The sequence below is a fragment of the Hippopotamus amphibius genome, chromosome 7 (assembly GCF_030028045.1).
Source record: "Hippopotamus amphibius kiboko isolate mHipAmp2 chromosome 7, mHipAmp2.hap2, whole genome shotgun sequence".
NCBI lineage: Eukaryota > Metazoa > Chordata > Mammalia > Artiodactyla > Hippopotamidae > Hippopotamus > Hippopotamus amphibius.
Genome location: NC_080192.1, coordinates 35,998,603 through 36,015,443, shown reverse-complemented (window position 1 = coordinate 36,015,443; position 16,841 = coordinate 35,998,603). Strand labels below are relative to the sequence as shown.

Below are 16,841 nucleotides of genomic sequence, written 5' to 3'. Positions count from 1 at the left end.
TGTCTGTCTTCCCCACTAGACGGAGAGCAGCTCGGTCGTACTCATTTTTTTCAGATGCCAACCGGAGGGTCTTGTACAACAATAACTATTTGTGGAACACATTATTTCAGTGGTGCGTGGTGGAAGGAGAGGGTGAGAGAAAGGAACAATAAAAGGTTTGAGAGAATAAATGGCAAAGGGAGTTATACAAGTAATTAGGAAAGAGAAAAAAATGATGTTTTAAATAGATTCAAGTAAAAAAAAATATGAAAACTTATTTTTTGTTCTATTGGTTAAAAACATCAAAGTCTTCAGCATTGAAAAGGGATTGAAGAGTGAATTTAAAAGGTCAAATAATTGGATAACAACATTTTGAGGAGTGAAATTTCTTTCTTCTTTTTGTCTCAATGAAAATGATATGGTAATATAGGTGAATAAATTAAATGCATTGTGCTGAGTGAAAGAGAAGGTTCAGAAGCTGCATACTGCACAATCCCATTTTTATGGAATTATGAAAAAGGCCAAACTGTAAGGACAGAGAACAAATCAGTAGTTGCCAGGGACTGTGGGTAAGGGAAGGAGGTGGCTACCCAGGGGTACCCAGGAGTTTGGGGGTGATGGAGAAATGTTCCTTCTATACCTCAGTTGTGTTGGTGTTAACATGACCATGTTCCTTCGTCAAAATGAAAACTCTATCCTCCAAAGGGTGAATTTTACTGTATGCAAATCACATTAATAGGCCTGACTTTTAAACAAACAAACAAAAAATGATATGGTAATCCTACAAATATAGAAATCCTGATTACTATTGAAAGACAGAAATAAAAAACACAAAATTGAATATATTTTTTTTCTGTTTGGTGACATAGCAAAGTATGATCTCCTGTCTGTTTTGCTCTGATAGCCTTGGAATGTAATCTCCATGGAGTACATAATGTAAATCGCTTATTTCAGAGGGATTTTGTAGAATTTCATGAACAGTGATAGTGGTGTTTTTTTTTTTTAACTATTGAATATCATATGTTAGAATGCATTAACGCAATCTCACTCAGTTTGAAACAAGTAGTAAAATAGCTACTGTACTAGAAAACATTTAAGAAATTTTTATTTGGAACTATGAGGAATTATTCTTTTCATAAAGACATCACAGATATCCAAATATTTGTGAAATGAATGGATTAGTATTATTCTTGTAAGCCACCCAAATCTGAAACAGTCACTATCCCAGAAAGAATGAATGTTTCCTGCTGTATAAAATCTTTCATAAAGATAATATGATTTATTTTAAGTGACCCTTCTTTAGGCACTTAGCTTAGTCTCCTTATGTTTTTCTAACTTCATTTGATCATTAATCTAGTAAGTTCAGCAACACCAAAAACTATCTTTTCTACTCTGTTTCTTGCTTATCCTTCAGTACAAAAGCTATTTGCTGAAAATAATGTCTTCTCTGGGTGTCTGTACTTTTATTTTCCCTCCAGTGCCTATGCAGTACTTCTTATTTCATTGCTATGTTTTTAAAAACAAAATAAAAATATTAATATAGTAATATTTGGCATTTACTTTGAAAAAGAAGTGTGAAAAAGGACCGATCTGAGTAAAATTATGTTTTGATTAACTCAAGTTTTGCTTCCAGGAAATACCAGGTATCTGAATATTGCAGTAATGAAGAGTCAGCTGTAATTCTTCTACTTTCTTACTATTCTAAGATTGGTAACAGCTTAAGCCATGCTAACTACTTCGACCTGAGCTTTCCAAATCACGTCAGGATTTCAGAGTGAAAATAGACCTTTTGGAAAATACATATTTCTGAATAAGGGGAAATATATTCTTAAACTGTCACCAGTACTTATATGGGTTTTCCAGTTTGATCAGAAGTGGTCAAAAGTACTTTTTACTGTGACTTCGGTTTCGAGCTTTGGTATTCTCCCTATTTTTTCTTCAAATTCTCTGAACTCAGAGGCAAATTTTGCTTATGATATTCTAAGACATTCAAGAACAAGAGATAATTTGGTTGATAGCTAAGTATTTTGGATCACAAAGTTCTTAATGTGGGTGTGTTATAAGAATGCTGCTTAAAATACATGAAAAATAATCATCTACTTCCATGACCTACCTTTGAGTAAATGGATTTAGGTATAAAAGGTCTAGTTAGGAGGAGAACTTTTTCTTTGAGTGCTAACAATGTGTTGCTGTGCTACACTTTTAAAAACATATTTTATTTCATTTCATCCTTTTAAGATATTGCACGGGAGCTACTGCTGTTCCTATTACACAGACATCATGACAGTTAACATTTGTTGAGCACTTGTTGTTTACCATGCACTGTTGTAAAAGCTTGACATGTACTGTCTCAGTTATAAACCTTATCAGGAGGTATTATCTTAACCCTATAAGGTGCTGAATTTCTGGAGACATTAAACAGTTTGCCCAAGTAGCCCAGGTTTTTCAGTGATCATTCTTAAGGAGATGATCATACCTGATTCCCAAGCCCGCAATCTTTCCTCTATGCTGTTGCTTCTCTTTTTATAACATATCTATGCTTATTCAAAAATTAAAACTGCTTTAAATGATTTAGCAATTTAATAGCTTATATTTTCCCACCAAGTCTTCCAAGTGCCATGTTTGTGTTTTTCAGGGCACGGTATTGTATACCCCAATGTGCACATGTATTCCATTTTGGGAAGTTGAATAGGTCAATGTGTTTCTTTCCAAAGGCTGATCTGTATTTATAGCAGTCACACAAGGAGTGTTCCATCACCCTCCTATATGTCTGCGCATGGTTTTAGTAAAAATGCTCTTGTGATTGGGAATGTCAGTTCAGCCCCTTTTGAATCTCGCAGATAAACCTATTGACTCAGATGGCAATTACACGGCAGAATGTGACGAAGACAATTTGGGAGGTTGATGTCTAATGAGTTCTATGTAGCCTTCATGGCATATTTTTCCTACCAAGGTCAAAAGAGCCTGAGATGTTGACAGTGATAATTTAGCCCTGAGCTGAACTATTATTAAATTTTCTATCTAGAGGCAGAGAAGTTCAGACTTTATAGTTTCCATCTCCATGTCACCTCTGTACTTGATTTTTTTCATGTTACTGACTCACATTTTCTTGTGATATTATGCATATTCTCTTAGTGTAAGAAAGAGAGAGAGAGAATCTTATTCTGTAATAATGCCAAAACCCACGTGTGTATGCTTCTACTCTCACACTATTCTGCTAGGACTTGGGAAAGATCCAGTTCGGCGATATGCTTGTCATATGCTTTTATACATACAGACTCATTCTGCTGGTAACATGCCAGCCTCTGACCATTTGCTGTGTGCGTGTGTGTGTGTGTGTGTGTACGTATGTGTGTGTATTTTTCCCATTTTTGCCTAGATTAAAGTTTCCCTGTAATCGTATATGTACTACCTCGTCACTTCACACTCTAAAAATTAAAGTGAATGAGATTGCTTACTAAACAATGCTGTTTTCAATAGATCTTTCTTTCTTTGTAAGTCACAGGTAATTATTATTCACAGAAGGTGGCTCAAGAATCATTAGACTGACAGAAAATAGAAATTTGGTAACTGAAGTTGTAAATAACCTTATTTTCTCAAATAGATGTGTTTTGAGTTGGTATCAAATGAACCTTTGTATTTGGATCTTGTAAAGAGAACTTGTAAGCCACCAGCACTTGGACTGAGCAGGTTGTCTGTTGTCCTGATTTTTGGCCAACTTTTCCTGCATCTATGAGCCAGCTGAAGTATGCCACCTCCTTTCTGAGACCTCCCCGGACTCACTCAGGCACAATAGGTGCCTTGGTCTCCGTTTTCTCCTTATGTACGATGCATATGTCTAATGAGAGCCCTTTTGAGTATGATCTTGCAGTTGGTAAACGCCCCCTTCCAGAGTCACCGTTGAGAATATTCAGTCTATAAGAGCAGGAGTCATCTCATTATCCAGTGCCTGACACAATGCTAGGCATATGGTAGATACCCTCTGAATATGTGATAAAGGATGATGGGCGGGTACGTGAATGTATAGGTGGATCTGTTCCATAAAGCTCATCATTAAATAGCATGATGATTCCTGATAGTAAACTTCTGGACCAAGTCGATAATGTAATACCACAAACTATGAGGCCAGATTGTCTCTGTTTGAACCCCAGCTCTGCTAAATTAAGCTTTCGTACCTTGGACAAGGTACTTAACCCCTCTGTCCCTCAGTTTCTTATTTTGTAAAATGGATAATAATAATATCTCAGGTATAATATGAGAATTTAATGTGACAATACACAGAAAGCGTTTGGAACAGCACCTGGCGCATAGTAAGCTGCTTCTATAACATTTCTGTTCTTATCATACAACCTGTAAAGAGAAAGTAAAATTGTAATGTGCTAGGACAACAGACACCCAGAAAAATCTGTTTTGGGGAAGCAGAGATGAATGGAAATTTAATTACGCTTGACAAAGATCACATGGTCTTGTGCTGTAAAAGGATGTCTTTGTTCATGCCGACTTTGTTAGGAGTGTGGTGGGGATGGAAAGCTGACGTCGCAGTGAGATCTCACTGATGCTGCTAATGGAACCTCCTGATTTCATCTGCTGGGAGATTGCAGTGTCATAAAGCCATTGTTGGACTTGTCTGATTTAGGTGAATACTTGTGAGAGGGAAACAAGAATTAAGGTAATTATAGAATATTTGTTCAAACCAGGAACAAATTATTTTGTTATTTTGTGCTGTTATTTTTACACTGGAGCAGTGAATGTAGACAGAGTAGTTTCAGGCAAACCGGAATTACTTCCAAGAATTACTTACAAAACCAGAAGCACAGTATACACTTTCAATATGCAGGTGGTCTAATTGTTGTAAGAACCTTTCTAGGACATTCTACCTTTGATTGGCATCTTTACCTTGAAAATCCTTCCAGAAGAAGATAAATGGACCGTTCTAACTCCATTTAGTTACATTTGTTAGTACATTAAATTATGGTTGACTTTAGGTCTTGGCTACTATCCGCAATCTCAGTGTCAGCTGGCTGGATCTGGGGGGAAAGGGCCGACTCCTTTTCTCGGTCCTGGATTGGAAGGCAATGGAAGCAAAGGAGTATGAAGTGAATTAAGAGCTTAACTTTTCTTTAATCTGAGTTTTTAGCCAATGATGACTTCCCTGAATTGAATTTCATTTTTTAAACAGAGAATCGTAAGCAGTAGAGTTCAGTTAAGCCAGGTCCTTTGACTGGCAACTGAGTGGTTCACTTGTAGTGATTCACCTTCTTGGTATCAGCACCAGACTAGAACTTAGGTTTCTGTGACTGAATCCAGTGCTTTATTCAGTACCCTGGTTCTATCATCAAAGAATTTTGCAGCTAAATAAATAAAATAACCCTCTATATCCTTTACTGCTGAAGATTTCTACAAAAAAAAAAGTATAAAATTAGGGAATTATTTACATCTGACTTTATCCTCTTGTGAGAGCATTTGGATTTGAGAGCCAGTGGCACCCTGCCAGTGACAAATGGAGGCACAGAGATTGCCTCCCCATCACCCGCTACCTTTTATGGTGTCGAAGGACTGCTTGCTCTCCTTTGTGACCCAGCTGCAAAGCAGCTGTTGCTGGGGCTCCTGCTTTTTCCCTCTCACAACACAGCTTTCCTAACCATCCCCACAGGGTTTAAACATCTGCAGCACGAGCTCAGCTCTGAGCTCTGTGAGCCAAGGCCTGCTCTGTGGGGACCAATCAGCGTAGCCGCTTTCCATGCTGTTGCTAAACAGTTTGGGATGGAGTGATCTAGCAAATTCTCATGACAAACAAGAAGCACCCATTTGCACAAACAGTGCAATCAAATGGTTGGAGTTGTTGCTAATAGCTAAGATCCAGGGGCTTTCCAGTGACACTAATTCTCTAAACGGAGAGCACATGGACCATTTTATCCATCTAAAGTTTCCTATTAGAAACTGTTTTCTATGAACTTGTGGTGCCATCTTATGGACCACAGAAGGCTGATAAAAATTGTGGTTTCTTTTTTTGCCCTTGTATAGTGGAGGTGTTGACAACAGTGACAGGGGTGACATTCTTGGGTATCACTCGGGCCTCACAATGTAATCAGATTTACTCACTGAAACCTACACCCTCTATCATTGAGGCAGCAGGGCTTCCCAATGAGAGCATGCATTTATGAAAGTGTGTTTTGAGTGTTTGCTTTTCCAAGATATTTAACGTTTTCATGCATTTATGACCACCTACTATGCATCTGGTCATTAGCTAAGTGTTGACTAAACAGTTCTCCTAAAGTGGTTTACAATTAGAAGAGATTACAAGCGGTAATTAGAGTACAATATGGTAAGTGTCACAACAAAAGCAAGAATCAATTGCTGTTAGGGCACCCAGGAGCAAAAGACTCAGTTTAAAGAATTCTGGACTGGTGTAAATGTGGCCATGGCCATAATTGACAAGTTAACTAAGAATTCTAGAAATAGAATTTTGAGGTTATTGTCTCTTCTAATTTTCAGTTAAACTAAAGGGGAAAAAAGCCCTATGCATTAATTTTTATGCTCAGTTGTGATTTATGTTTTGATTTTCTGTGTTCTTTTTTCAAAACACTCAATATGTCTCATTCCCTTCTGCTGACATGGTAACTTTCCCTCCCCTTCAGAGCCAGACACATTGACTGAGGGTATCTGTTTCCTCACCCTACACCCCAAATTTCAGCCCCCAACTCCTTCTGGCTTCAAAACCTATTATGCCATAGAAATACACCTTACTGAATTTACCTATGATCTCTGTGTCACTAAATCCACTGGATGTTTTTCAGCTATTGACATAAATGACTACTTCTGTCTTTTTGGAATACTGTTTTGCCTTCCCTTGGGTCTCTCAGCCTGACGAACAAACCACATCTTTGACAGCTCAGATGACTCAAAGGTACCTCAGTCTCTACAATTCTCAAAACTGAGCTCATGATTTTCCTCCCTCACTCTGGTCTTTCTCTATTATTTACCAGCTTTGTCTCAGTTTCAGAATCAGAAACCTAGAGGTCATCTTTGTGACCTCCATCTCACACTCCTTCCCTCTCCTATCCATCATGTAATCCTATCTGTATTACCTAAATAGCCCTCCTGTCAGTCCACTAATCTTCATCTCCATTATCAGCCCCATCACTCTCTTTTAAAAGCCTGGATTAATCTGCCTGCATCCCTTCTGTTCCCATTACAGCCGTTATCCACACACCCCTCAGAGTGATACTGACAAAACAGATAAGGACAAATTTCTTCATGTAACCTATCTGCCAGGCGGGCTCTACTCCTCCGACCTTTCTGCATGACCCACCTCTACTCCTTCCCTCTGTCTCCCTCACCCTGGGCTCATGCAGTGTTTTTGCTACAGAGATTGTACTTTTGTTGTGTCTCTACTTGAGATACTTTTGTCTCCCCTTCAAGTAGTTAATCATACATAGCTCTTAGATTTTTAGAGCAAGCAGCAGTTCCTTTGGAAACCTTTCCCGAATGCTTAAACTAGTTCTAAGTGAAATTCATAGCCCTTATTTGTATTGTATTCATAACAGCTACAGTTTTGGACTCTTCACGAGGGCAAAGGTTGTGTCCTTATTCACCATTTTCGTCCTAGTGCTTTACACAGTTCCCAATAAATACTTGTTGGATTAAGGAAATCAACAAATAAATTTAGTGAATTGCTAAAAATTCATTGTTTTAATTACAAATCGATATTTTTCTGTTTAATTTGTGAGTCATGATAAATTCTGTATATTATTCTGAAGTCTAAAAATAGCTGATTTTGATATTTTAAAATGATTTACATACTTTTAAAGTAAAATTTTAGGATACATTTATCTGCAATTTAATTATACATTTGATTCAAACAAAATTTCTACTTACTTCACTGCAGCTTCCTCAGACATTTTAATAAAATATCTGAATACTTGTCTCATAAATTGATATTATGGATGGAGAAGAGTTATGATAAGTTGCTGGTTTTACCTTGACTTTGAGTTTAGTATAGCAATGCAATGTAACAGCCTAAGCAATTTGCCCAGATGGAGCTTAAGATGTGGTTGTATCCTATCAAATTAATTATCTCCCACTGAAATGTTATTATAGTATGTGTGGATGACCTCTATAAGCTTGAAGGGAAAATATACAAGTGAGCAGATGTAGAAAGGAAGTAAAAACTTGTTGTATAACAGGAAATCTGAATAAGCTAAACACCTTCAGTTATGTATTTTAGAAATTAGCTATTTGTATTTATACCTTAAAATCTAACTTTTAACTCATAATGTCAAAGCTGTATACAAAGCAGCTTGAAATTTAATTTTTTATTAATCAAATATTTTAAATATTTATGAAAAGCAAGCTACTTATGTTGAATAGTAATTTAAAACCTTTTTCTTCTTTTTTATTGAAAATATGGTTGAAATAGAAGAGTTTTTTTGGTTTCGTTTTTGCCTGTTTTTTGCTTTCTTCTTGGCATTCTTACATGTTTTCTTTTACTTTCTTCTCAGGGAAGGTAGCAGATATCTGCTGTTCTTGCCAAGGCTTGGTCTGTGACCTCCCTTCTGGCCAGTCTTCCTAAATTAGTCCTTCATACCCTCCTGCCCTAGCATCTCAATTAAACAGAACTTGATTCCTCTTCTACATGTGTACCTTCCTGCCAACACTTGCTCACATGAAATCTTTCCCATGTGAATCAAGGAAACCTGTATTCACCTAGGTGCCACAAGCCCCAAAGCTGTGGAGTCATCTTTGACTCTTGTTTTTATGTTATACCCATACCCAATCCATCAGTCACCTATCTGCGAGGTATTCCAAATCTAATCACATCTCATTGTTTCCACTGCTTTCATCCTAGTCTTAGCCATGGAGTATTAATATCCTCCTAAGTGGTCTCCCTGTTTTCTGTGCCCCCTATAGTTTTCCAGCCAAGATCTCAAGTGCTTTTGTAAAAATATGTGAGATGATGTTTTACATCTATTTTAAATCCTCCATCATGTTCCTTCCTAGTCAAAAGAAGTTCCAAACTTGCCTCAGAAGCACATACACTAAAATTGAAATGATACAGAGAGGATTAGCATGGCCCCACGCAGGGATGACACACATTAGTGAAGTGTTACATATTTTATGCAGTTCCCAGAAGCTGTTTGATGCTTTGCTGGTTAACACCAAGGAAATGGTATGAGTCAAAGCAACATGTGTAATCCAATATTGAAACTGTGATTTTTTTACCACCAGAAAGAAAAAATTAATTCCAAACTCCTTACAGTGCCCACTTTGCCCTACAGCATCTGGTCGCTCCTATCTCTCACACTCATTTCCTGTGATTCTTTGTGGGATTTACTCCCCTGCCGCTATACTGGCTTTCTTGTTAGTCCCTAACATTCCAGACACGCCAGACCTTTGCATGGTTCACTCACTCACTCCCTTTACTTAGGTCACTTGTCCAGCATCACCAGAGGCCTTTCTTGATCCCTTTGTCAGACATCATCCCACCCCCAATATGTGTTGCTCTCTCCCCTTAGCCTTTGTTAATTTTTTTACCAAACTATTTTAGCGTCACCTGCACGTGTGTGAACTATCATTCCACCACTAGAATGTGAACTGCAGGAGGACAGGAACTTCGTCTTGATTACCAGGATCTGGAATACAGCCTGTTACAGAGCAGGAGCTTAATCCATCTCTATGGAGTGAAACGTCGCATCTCTGAAGCATTCTCTTGCCTTTTTGAGTGGACTAAGTTCTGTATCCTCAGGACACTTAGTTTGACACTAACACAGCACTATTTTTTTAACAGTCTACTCTCGATGTGTATATCTCTCCCCATTAGTCGTGAAATACCGAAGGACCAACCCTCTTATTCACCTTTGAAATCCTGCAGTAAAAGGAGCTAGTGATACAGGTAGTGCTGTCCTCCTCTTTAAAATGTTCTTCCTTTCTCTCTTTTTTTTAGAATGTAATTAGGACATAAACAGCAACTTAAAATCTGCTTATTTCATTTAGCAACAGATCATGAAACTCTTGTGGTTTAAATAATTTCTACAAAATCATTTTAACAGATACATAATATTTCATTGAAATGATATTTGGTTAACCAAGTCTATGCTGGTAGACACTAAATTTGTATAAACAATACTGCAATGAAAATAAACAGCTACCTCCTTGGTATTTACAGATATTTCCTTAGGACAAATGCCTAGAGATAGAATTGTTTAGCCAAAGCGTATCTATGATTTAAAAGCTCTGATTCATATCAAATTGCTCCTAGGAAGACCTTATTATCTTTTACTGTATTTTAGCTGTGTGTTAGCTGAGTGCTGGTTTTTATGAATCCCTGTCTTCTATAATTTTGGGGCAGCTTCACTGATAGGTGAATACTGACATCTCAATATATTAATTTACATTTTAGGTAAATTGAATTTTGAGTAAGTTTAATATGTTTTTACAAGGATATCGACCATTATTTTCTGGTATTTGCCAACTGCTTATTTGTGCCCACTGTTCATGTAACATGTCTGACGTTCGAGCCAGAATCTCAGCTACGTGTGGATGATGCACTTTAAGTTCTTTGAGCGAAATCCAGTCTATCCCAGTCTTTCATCCCACTTGGTCTGCCATTTTATTTAGCCAGTTTTGTGGTCCTCTCCCCTTTAAAAGGTTCACCTAAATCTGGGAAGCTTCATGGTGTCGAAAAAGCTGGGAGGGAGGCTGCCCTGGTCAACTTGGATTGAGCTGACTCCTTCACCTTGAAGTCTGATGGCTCTGCAGTAGAACCTGGGATGGGTTTCAAAGAAGCTTTGCTCAGGTTGGGAGCTGTGGTTCCGGGGTCCAGCCTTGCCCAGTGTACCCCAGAGCCATGCCTCCCTGCCGAGGTCTCGACACCTACTCTGGATGCTGCCCCTGGACACGGTGAGGGCGCTCCCTATCACCACTGGCTGCCCTCAGTGTCATTTGACATACCTTTTCCGTGAGCTTAGGCTTATGACAGTATTCTCCAGGTATCTTTCAGGCAGTTTCTGCTTTGGGACGTTTAAGAAAAGAAACCAGGAAAAGGCCTGACATTTATAGAAAGTACAACTTGAAGGACAATTCAGGGAGGAGGAACACAAACTATTATCAGTAAGCTATTTAGCCACATTCAGTTTTGTGTATGGTAGTCTTATTCTACTATATTTAAAACTTTCCAGAAGAAATACTATTCTGTCCCTAAAGAAATGAATGTCGTGGTCAAATTTTAGGCCACTGATAATTTGATGGGAAGTATTTAGTGGCATGGAGGTAAAATATTTCCTCATGAAAATTACTGTTTGCCTTGTATACCTGCTCAGGTGGGCACCTGTTTCTGAACAGGGGCAGTAGCATCCAGGTTAATTAGAAAACAAAATAAATGTGCTGAAAACTAATCCTATTGTGAAACAGGCTGTCTAAAGTTTACTGAATATTTATATTGCATGTGTATGTTTTATTGCTGCCAATCAGAAGAGGACCTGACCAAGCCTAGTCCCGACTGAGGATTCTTTATTCAATGAGTTTAAATGGTATTAATCTTGAGTCTGTTTTTTTAATACTCAGTGAAATGATGCAAATATTATACGACTTTAAGGATAAGTATATTGATAATCTCAAATCCCTAACCCCTAGTTATTGGTGCAGCCCTTAGCCAGGATTATGTTTCTGCCCTGGTTCCAGTCAGCTCTCCTCTTTTCTCATCTTTGTAGCTCTTCCCCTTCATCCCACAGTCATTTACACTGCTTCGCATCCAACCAGTTAATTCTTCATATCAGCACTAATATACTAACTGCAGAGAATATATAAACTAGAATTGTTTACAGTTCTGATGTTAAAATTTTTAAAGTATTTACCAAGTATTCCTGGGTCTGTTTGACTTTCTAATCATCTGCACTGTCAGTGGCTCTTTGCTTCAGCATACTGGGTTTTTGCTGTTTTAACTGCCTCCTTTGTGAGTACACCAAATTGTTACATGCAAACTGTAAATACTTTCCGAGAATTACAGTTTGCAAATTTGAAATTCTACTTGCCAGCCACCTTAGTTTATAACAAAAGCCCTTGGTCTAATATCTTAGGGTTCAAGTTGTGTAACTCCAATGTGATAGTAATGCCTCTAAAAAAAAATTATAACAGCACAATTCAAAGAAAAGGGAAACTACTGGGAGTTGCAGCCATCACAGAGGGCTTTATAAAAAAGTGGAATTCCAACCAAGACTTGAAGCATAAAACGTCAATGAATGAAAGGAAAAATAAAAAGAATAACAGTACAGATCAGAAGAAATAATTAAGGAAGAATATAGGAGCTACAGTTAAGGTACATAAGGAAATTTGCTTGATAAGGTACAGGAATTTATCCAAGAAGATTTGAGTTAGGTTGTGAAATATTTTGAAAATTAGACTGATTATTAAATAAAATGAGTGGAAACAGGGTATACTATTAAAATATTTTTGAGCAATGGCATAACATAAGAACAGTTCTGTTTAAGGATTATTAATCTGGTAAAATGAAGTTCAGAGAGTCGGGAAATCTGAACTCTATTGTAGCATTCAAGATGGGAGCTGGAAAAGCCTTTTACTTGGGGGAAAAGGATGTGTTGGGAATGAGGGACATTTTATAGGAAAATCGTGAAATTTAGTTTCTACCATGACATAAAATTCTGCAAAGGATTTTTGAGTTTTGGTAATTAGGAACCAGATAGTGGTATTCAAGGTAGAAAGAATAAAAAAAATTTTTTTGAGGAGATAGAAGAAAATCAAAATAAAAAAAAAATCAAAGAATATCAGAGCTGCAGGTCTAAAGCTAGTTATTTCCATTTGACTTATGATTTTAGCAACCCCTCAAAATTGATATTACATGTATTTTTCCAAATGAGGAAAAAGAGGCTCAGAGATGTTACAAAAGATGCTCAGAGTCACACAGCTAAATAGGTAGAGGCAGCAAGATTCAAACACAGGCTAATCTGGCTCTGGGCCGGTTCTCTCAATGAGAATTGGAGAAATTCATTGTTAGCCCTCAGTGCTCTGTGACTGATCCCCTTGCTTATTGGGTTATTTGTTTGCTGTTTGCCTCCTGCAAGTAGCGCTTGCAAGTGGGTGCTCTGTGTTGTTTAGTGATATGGTTATGTCCCCAGTACTTAGAACAGCACCAGGCATTCGATACAAATTTTCTAACCTACAAAAACAAGTGAACACACAAATAAGTCATAGACCCAGCAGTGGAAACCGAGCCTCTCCCCTCACATTTCCCTTATTTGTCACAGCTGACCACAGTCCCTTTTTCTTGGTTTTCTCAAACACCACATGCATCCAAACATCCTAACCAATGTACAAAATGAGTAAGGATGCTTGATGTGAGGAGTTTGTATAACCAGAGGCTACTCCATCATGCTTGCTTGTAGAAAATGCTGACATAATCTAAAAGAGTCCAAGGAAAACCTGCTGAGACATCATTTTTTTCTTCTCCAGTTCCTTAACTGTTACCCCTTTACAACAATAATAGTGAAAAGAGTAAACTTGATTAAACATAGTGTTACCTCCCTACCACCCTTCCTAGGACCCAGTGATGTGTGTGTTTGGTTGGCTTATGCAACTGGTTGAATCTTAATTTTATATATTGTCTTGAGAATTTTATTTTGCTCATAATTTGGCACTTGACTAGATAGTGGTCAAAGTAGAAAGATGAGTCTTTGCATGATGGTTTGATACTTCCCCCAGAAAGAGTGTTCTGGCCTTCGATGTATTTGTTTTGCGTCTAGGAGGTGGTGGGATTCGTCTTTAATAACCTGGTTCATTTGAGTAAGCTGAGGCCACTGGCCTTTGAGTTCTGATTTATTGTTTAAAGCTATATACCATTGCTTGCCAGTGGAGTACACATAAGAATTTTATTACGCTGTTTACTGTGACATTGATAAATGAGCCACTTTCTTCTCTTCTGTCCTTAAAACGTAAGTGGAAGAAAGTTCACAGACCCTTTGATATTTCTGCATATAACATTTGTACAGACTGTTTAGCAGTGATAGTTTTCATTTTGCATCTTTCTTTTCTCATCTTCTGCAAATTCTTTGTACTTTATTTTCCAGTGGTGATTTAAAGGCTGCCCATGTATTTTGAGGCTGTGTATATAACAAAATATATTCTTTGTCATTCAGAACTCTGGCATTCTATTGCATATTATATATGTATATGTACGTATATATCTACATATAAAATAACAGTTAACATTTATTATAGACTCAGAGTATGCCTATATACTGTAATAACTACTTCATGTGTAACCTTTCAGATAAATCAGTAATCTTATGACAGATTTTATTATCCTCTTATTAAAAAATAATAGACTATTTTTAGAGCAGTTTTGGGTTTACAAAAAAAAATGAGCAGAAGGTATGGAATTGGCATATACTCTCCCACCCCCCTACACAGCTTCTCTGGTTATATCAACTTGAGCTCCTGTTGTACATGTTACAATTAATAAGCCAGTACTGATACATTATTGTTAATTAAAGGCCCTAGTTTCATAAGGGTTCACTCTTTGTGTTGTATATTCTATGGGTGTTGGAAAATGTATAATGACATATATCTGCCATTACAGTATTATACAGAATAGTTTCATTGCCCTGAAAATCCTCCGTTCTCCACCTGCCCTCTTTTTTGTCATGGAGAAAATTATAGCTAAAAGATTTGAAATTATTTTCCAAGGGTCACATAGCTACATAAGTGTGAGAGCTGCTCTGCCTCCTGGAATCTGTGCTCTTAACTGATAACTTGACTGCATGATTCATCACAATTTTTTAATCATTTTGGGAATCCTAACATGGTAAGATTCTTGCTAATTCTTACTAACTTCATCAAAGTGTGATATGTGCAGCAAGTGTTTTGTCTGTGCTTTCCTTTGAACTTAAAATGCTGTGAGAAATATCGCAGATTTTTGATTTTTAATTATTGGATATTTGACAAACCTTGTGAATTAAAGAGTGATTGACTAGAGTGGCATTAGTAAAATGAAAGAAGGCAACAGAGTGAATTTTTTAAACAAATGAATAAACAAAAAGAAGTCATAGGGAGAAATGAGTCAAAGTTGCATGAAATGTAGAATATTAGGTTAACCATACACCTCTATCTTTGGAAGAATTATCTCCTTAACAGTGATTTAAAAAATATATGTGAAGGGGGGAAAAAAATCACCTGAAGTTTATGTGGTAGATAGTGTATAAATTAGAAGGAACAAGCAGATAAGATTGTTTCTCTTTACTCTAGACCCACAGCTTCTGGACACCAGCCTGAGCCTTGCTTCCACCCAATTAGTGGACATCTTCATGTTAACCTTCCAGGACAAGACAGAGCTGTTTTAGGAAGGGTCTTCTTTGGGCTGTTCTCCTGCCTTGAGCCACCCCTTTTTCTTATTCTGTAGACAATTTTGGTTCAGAAGCCATAACACAACAAAGAATGTCTACTTTTAGAATCTGCCTGGACTATGATATTGTTTCGTGAAAGATCAGTTTATTGCATATAAGCCTTACCCCTACTTTTTGTTTATTTTCTTCTGAGGATGATGGTAATGTTTACTTAAAATTGTAGCTAGGGAGAATATCTAGCTTTAGATTACAGCCTGATTTAGAAGTATATAGTTCTGAATGACAGCAGCAAGGATAAGAAGTAGTTGCTTGAGAATCAACAGATTATGACAGTTTCTTCCTATACAAAGTGAACATTAAGACAGAATCATCTCAAAAACAAAAATGGTCATCGTTCTTTACAAGGAAGAATGAATGAATGAAGAGGAAACAAATCGAAGGGAGAAAGTAAAATAGAAAATGAAAATATGTTTCCCACCATTCCTGAAAACTCTCTTATCCTTTTGGTTTCCATGAAACCATTTTTTTTCCCTTTTCTCTCTTGCTCTCCGGGTCTCTCCTCTTTGACGTCTTTGATGAACTCAGACTGTCTCTTCTAATCTTGATGTTACCCAGGATTCTGACTTCAGTCTTTTCTCTCCGCATGTTCTCCTTGATCATCCTTGTTTAGATAAAAACAAAACACTGTTTTTTTTATGATGATTACCAAGCAGACATTAGTCTCCTTCATTTGGGCCCAGGAGGTGAAGAATCCCTCGTGATCCACTGCTGAATCATCCGTTTTCTCTGTTTTTCAAGGGTCGTAAGAGTGAGGCTGAAAAGTTCTTCTTGAAGGCCATTGAGCTGGACCCCACCAGAGGAAACTGTTACATGCATTATGGTGAGTGGTTGATAGTTTTGTCCATGTCCCCCACATTTACGATGATGAATGTTGATAGAAGATTTAGGTTGTACTGGCAGAGAACATTTTGAGAGGACATTGACTTTGCTGTTGCAGAAGTAGGCTCCTGCTATTGTCTTGCTTTCTTGTTCAAAGCAGTCATGTTCACAAGGGCTATGCCTTATGTTTTCCTCTAGTACTTTTCACAGGACTTCAGTGGGGAAAGGTATTTTCATGGTTTTTGGTTTTGTTTTGTTTCTTTTCCTTCAAGTTCAGTTTGGAGTTTAAATGAGGTCTCATCAGAAAATCATCTCGCTCCTTGCCTGATACATGGTATATAATTAAAATATTAGCTCTCTTTTCATTCTAAATGATAACATATTGTTCACTGAATGTATCACCTTGAAGTTTTGGAGGCTTATATTTTGGCCTCAAAATCTTGCTTTCTGGAAGATGTGGAGGTACCCCAGCCTCTAAATGCCTGAGATTCGGCTCAAGGATAAAATCTGTAAAGGCTGTAAAAGATGTGTCTCTCACTCGGTTTATCCTGTTTATCTCAGTCAGTCTGGAATGAATTTACATAAAACTCTGTCACACTCCAAGCTCTCATTAGTAGTGAGTCATGTGTT

General features: G+C 37.4%; 1 protein-coding gene and 1 pseudogene across 1 annotated transcript in view; both read left to right on the top strand.

Annotated features, from left to right (window-relative positions):
* The window catches only part of TMTC2 (transmembrane O-mannosyltransferase targeting cadherins 2), a 370,895-nt gene that overhangs the window by 273,230 nt on the left and 80,824 nt on the right, over nucleotides 1–16,841 (top strand). Inside the window, exon 9 of the mRNA XM_057742666.1 lies at nucleotides 16,131–16,212. Coding sequence (XP_057598649.1) covers nucleotides 16,131–16,212 — 82 coding nt within the window. The remainder of the gene's footprint in view (nucleotides 1–16,130; nucleotides 16,213–16,841) is intronic.
* Nucleotides 8,998–9,097, top strand: LOC130857891 (U6 spliceosomal RNA; annotated as a pseudogene).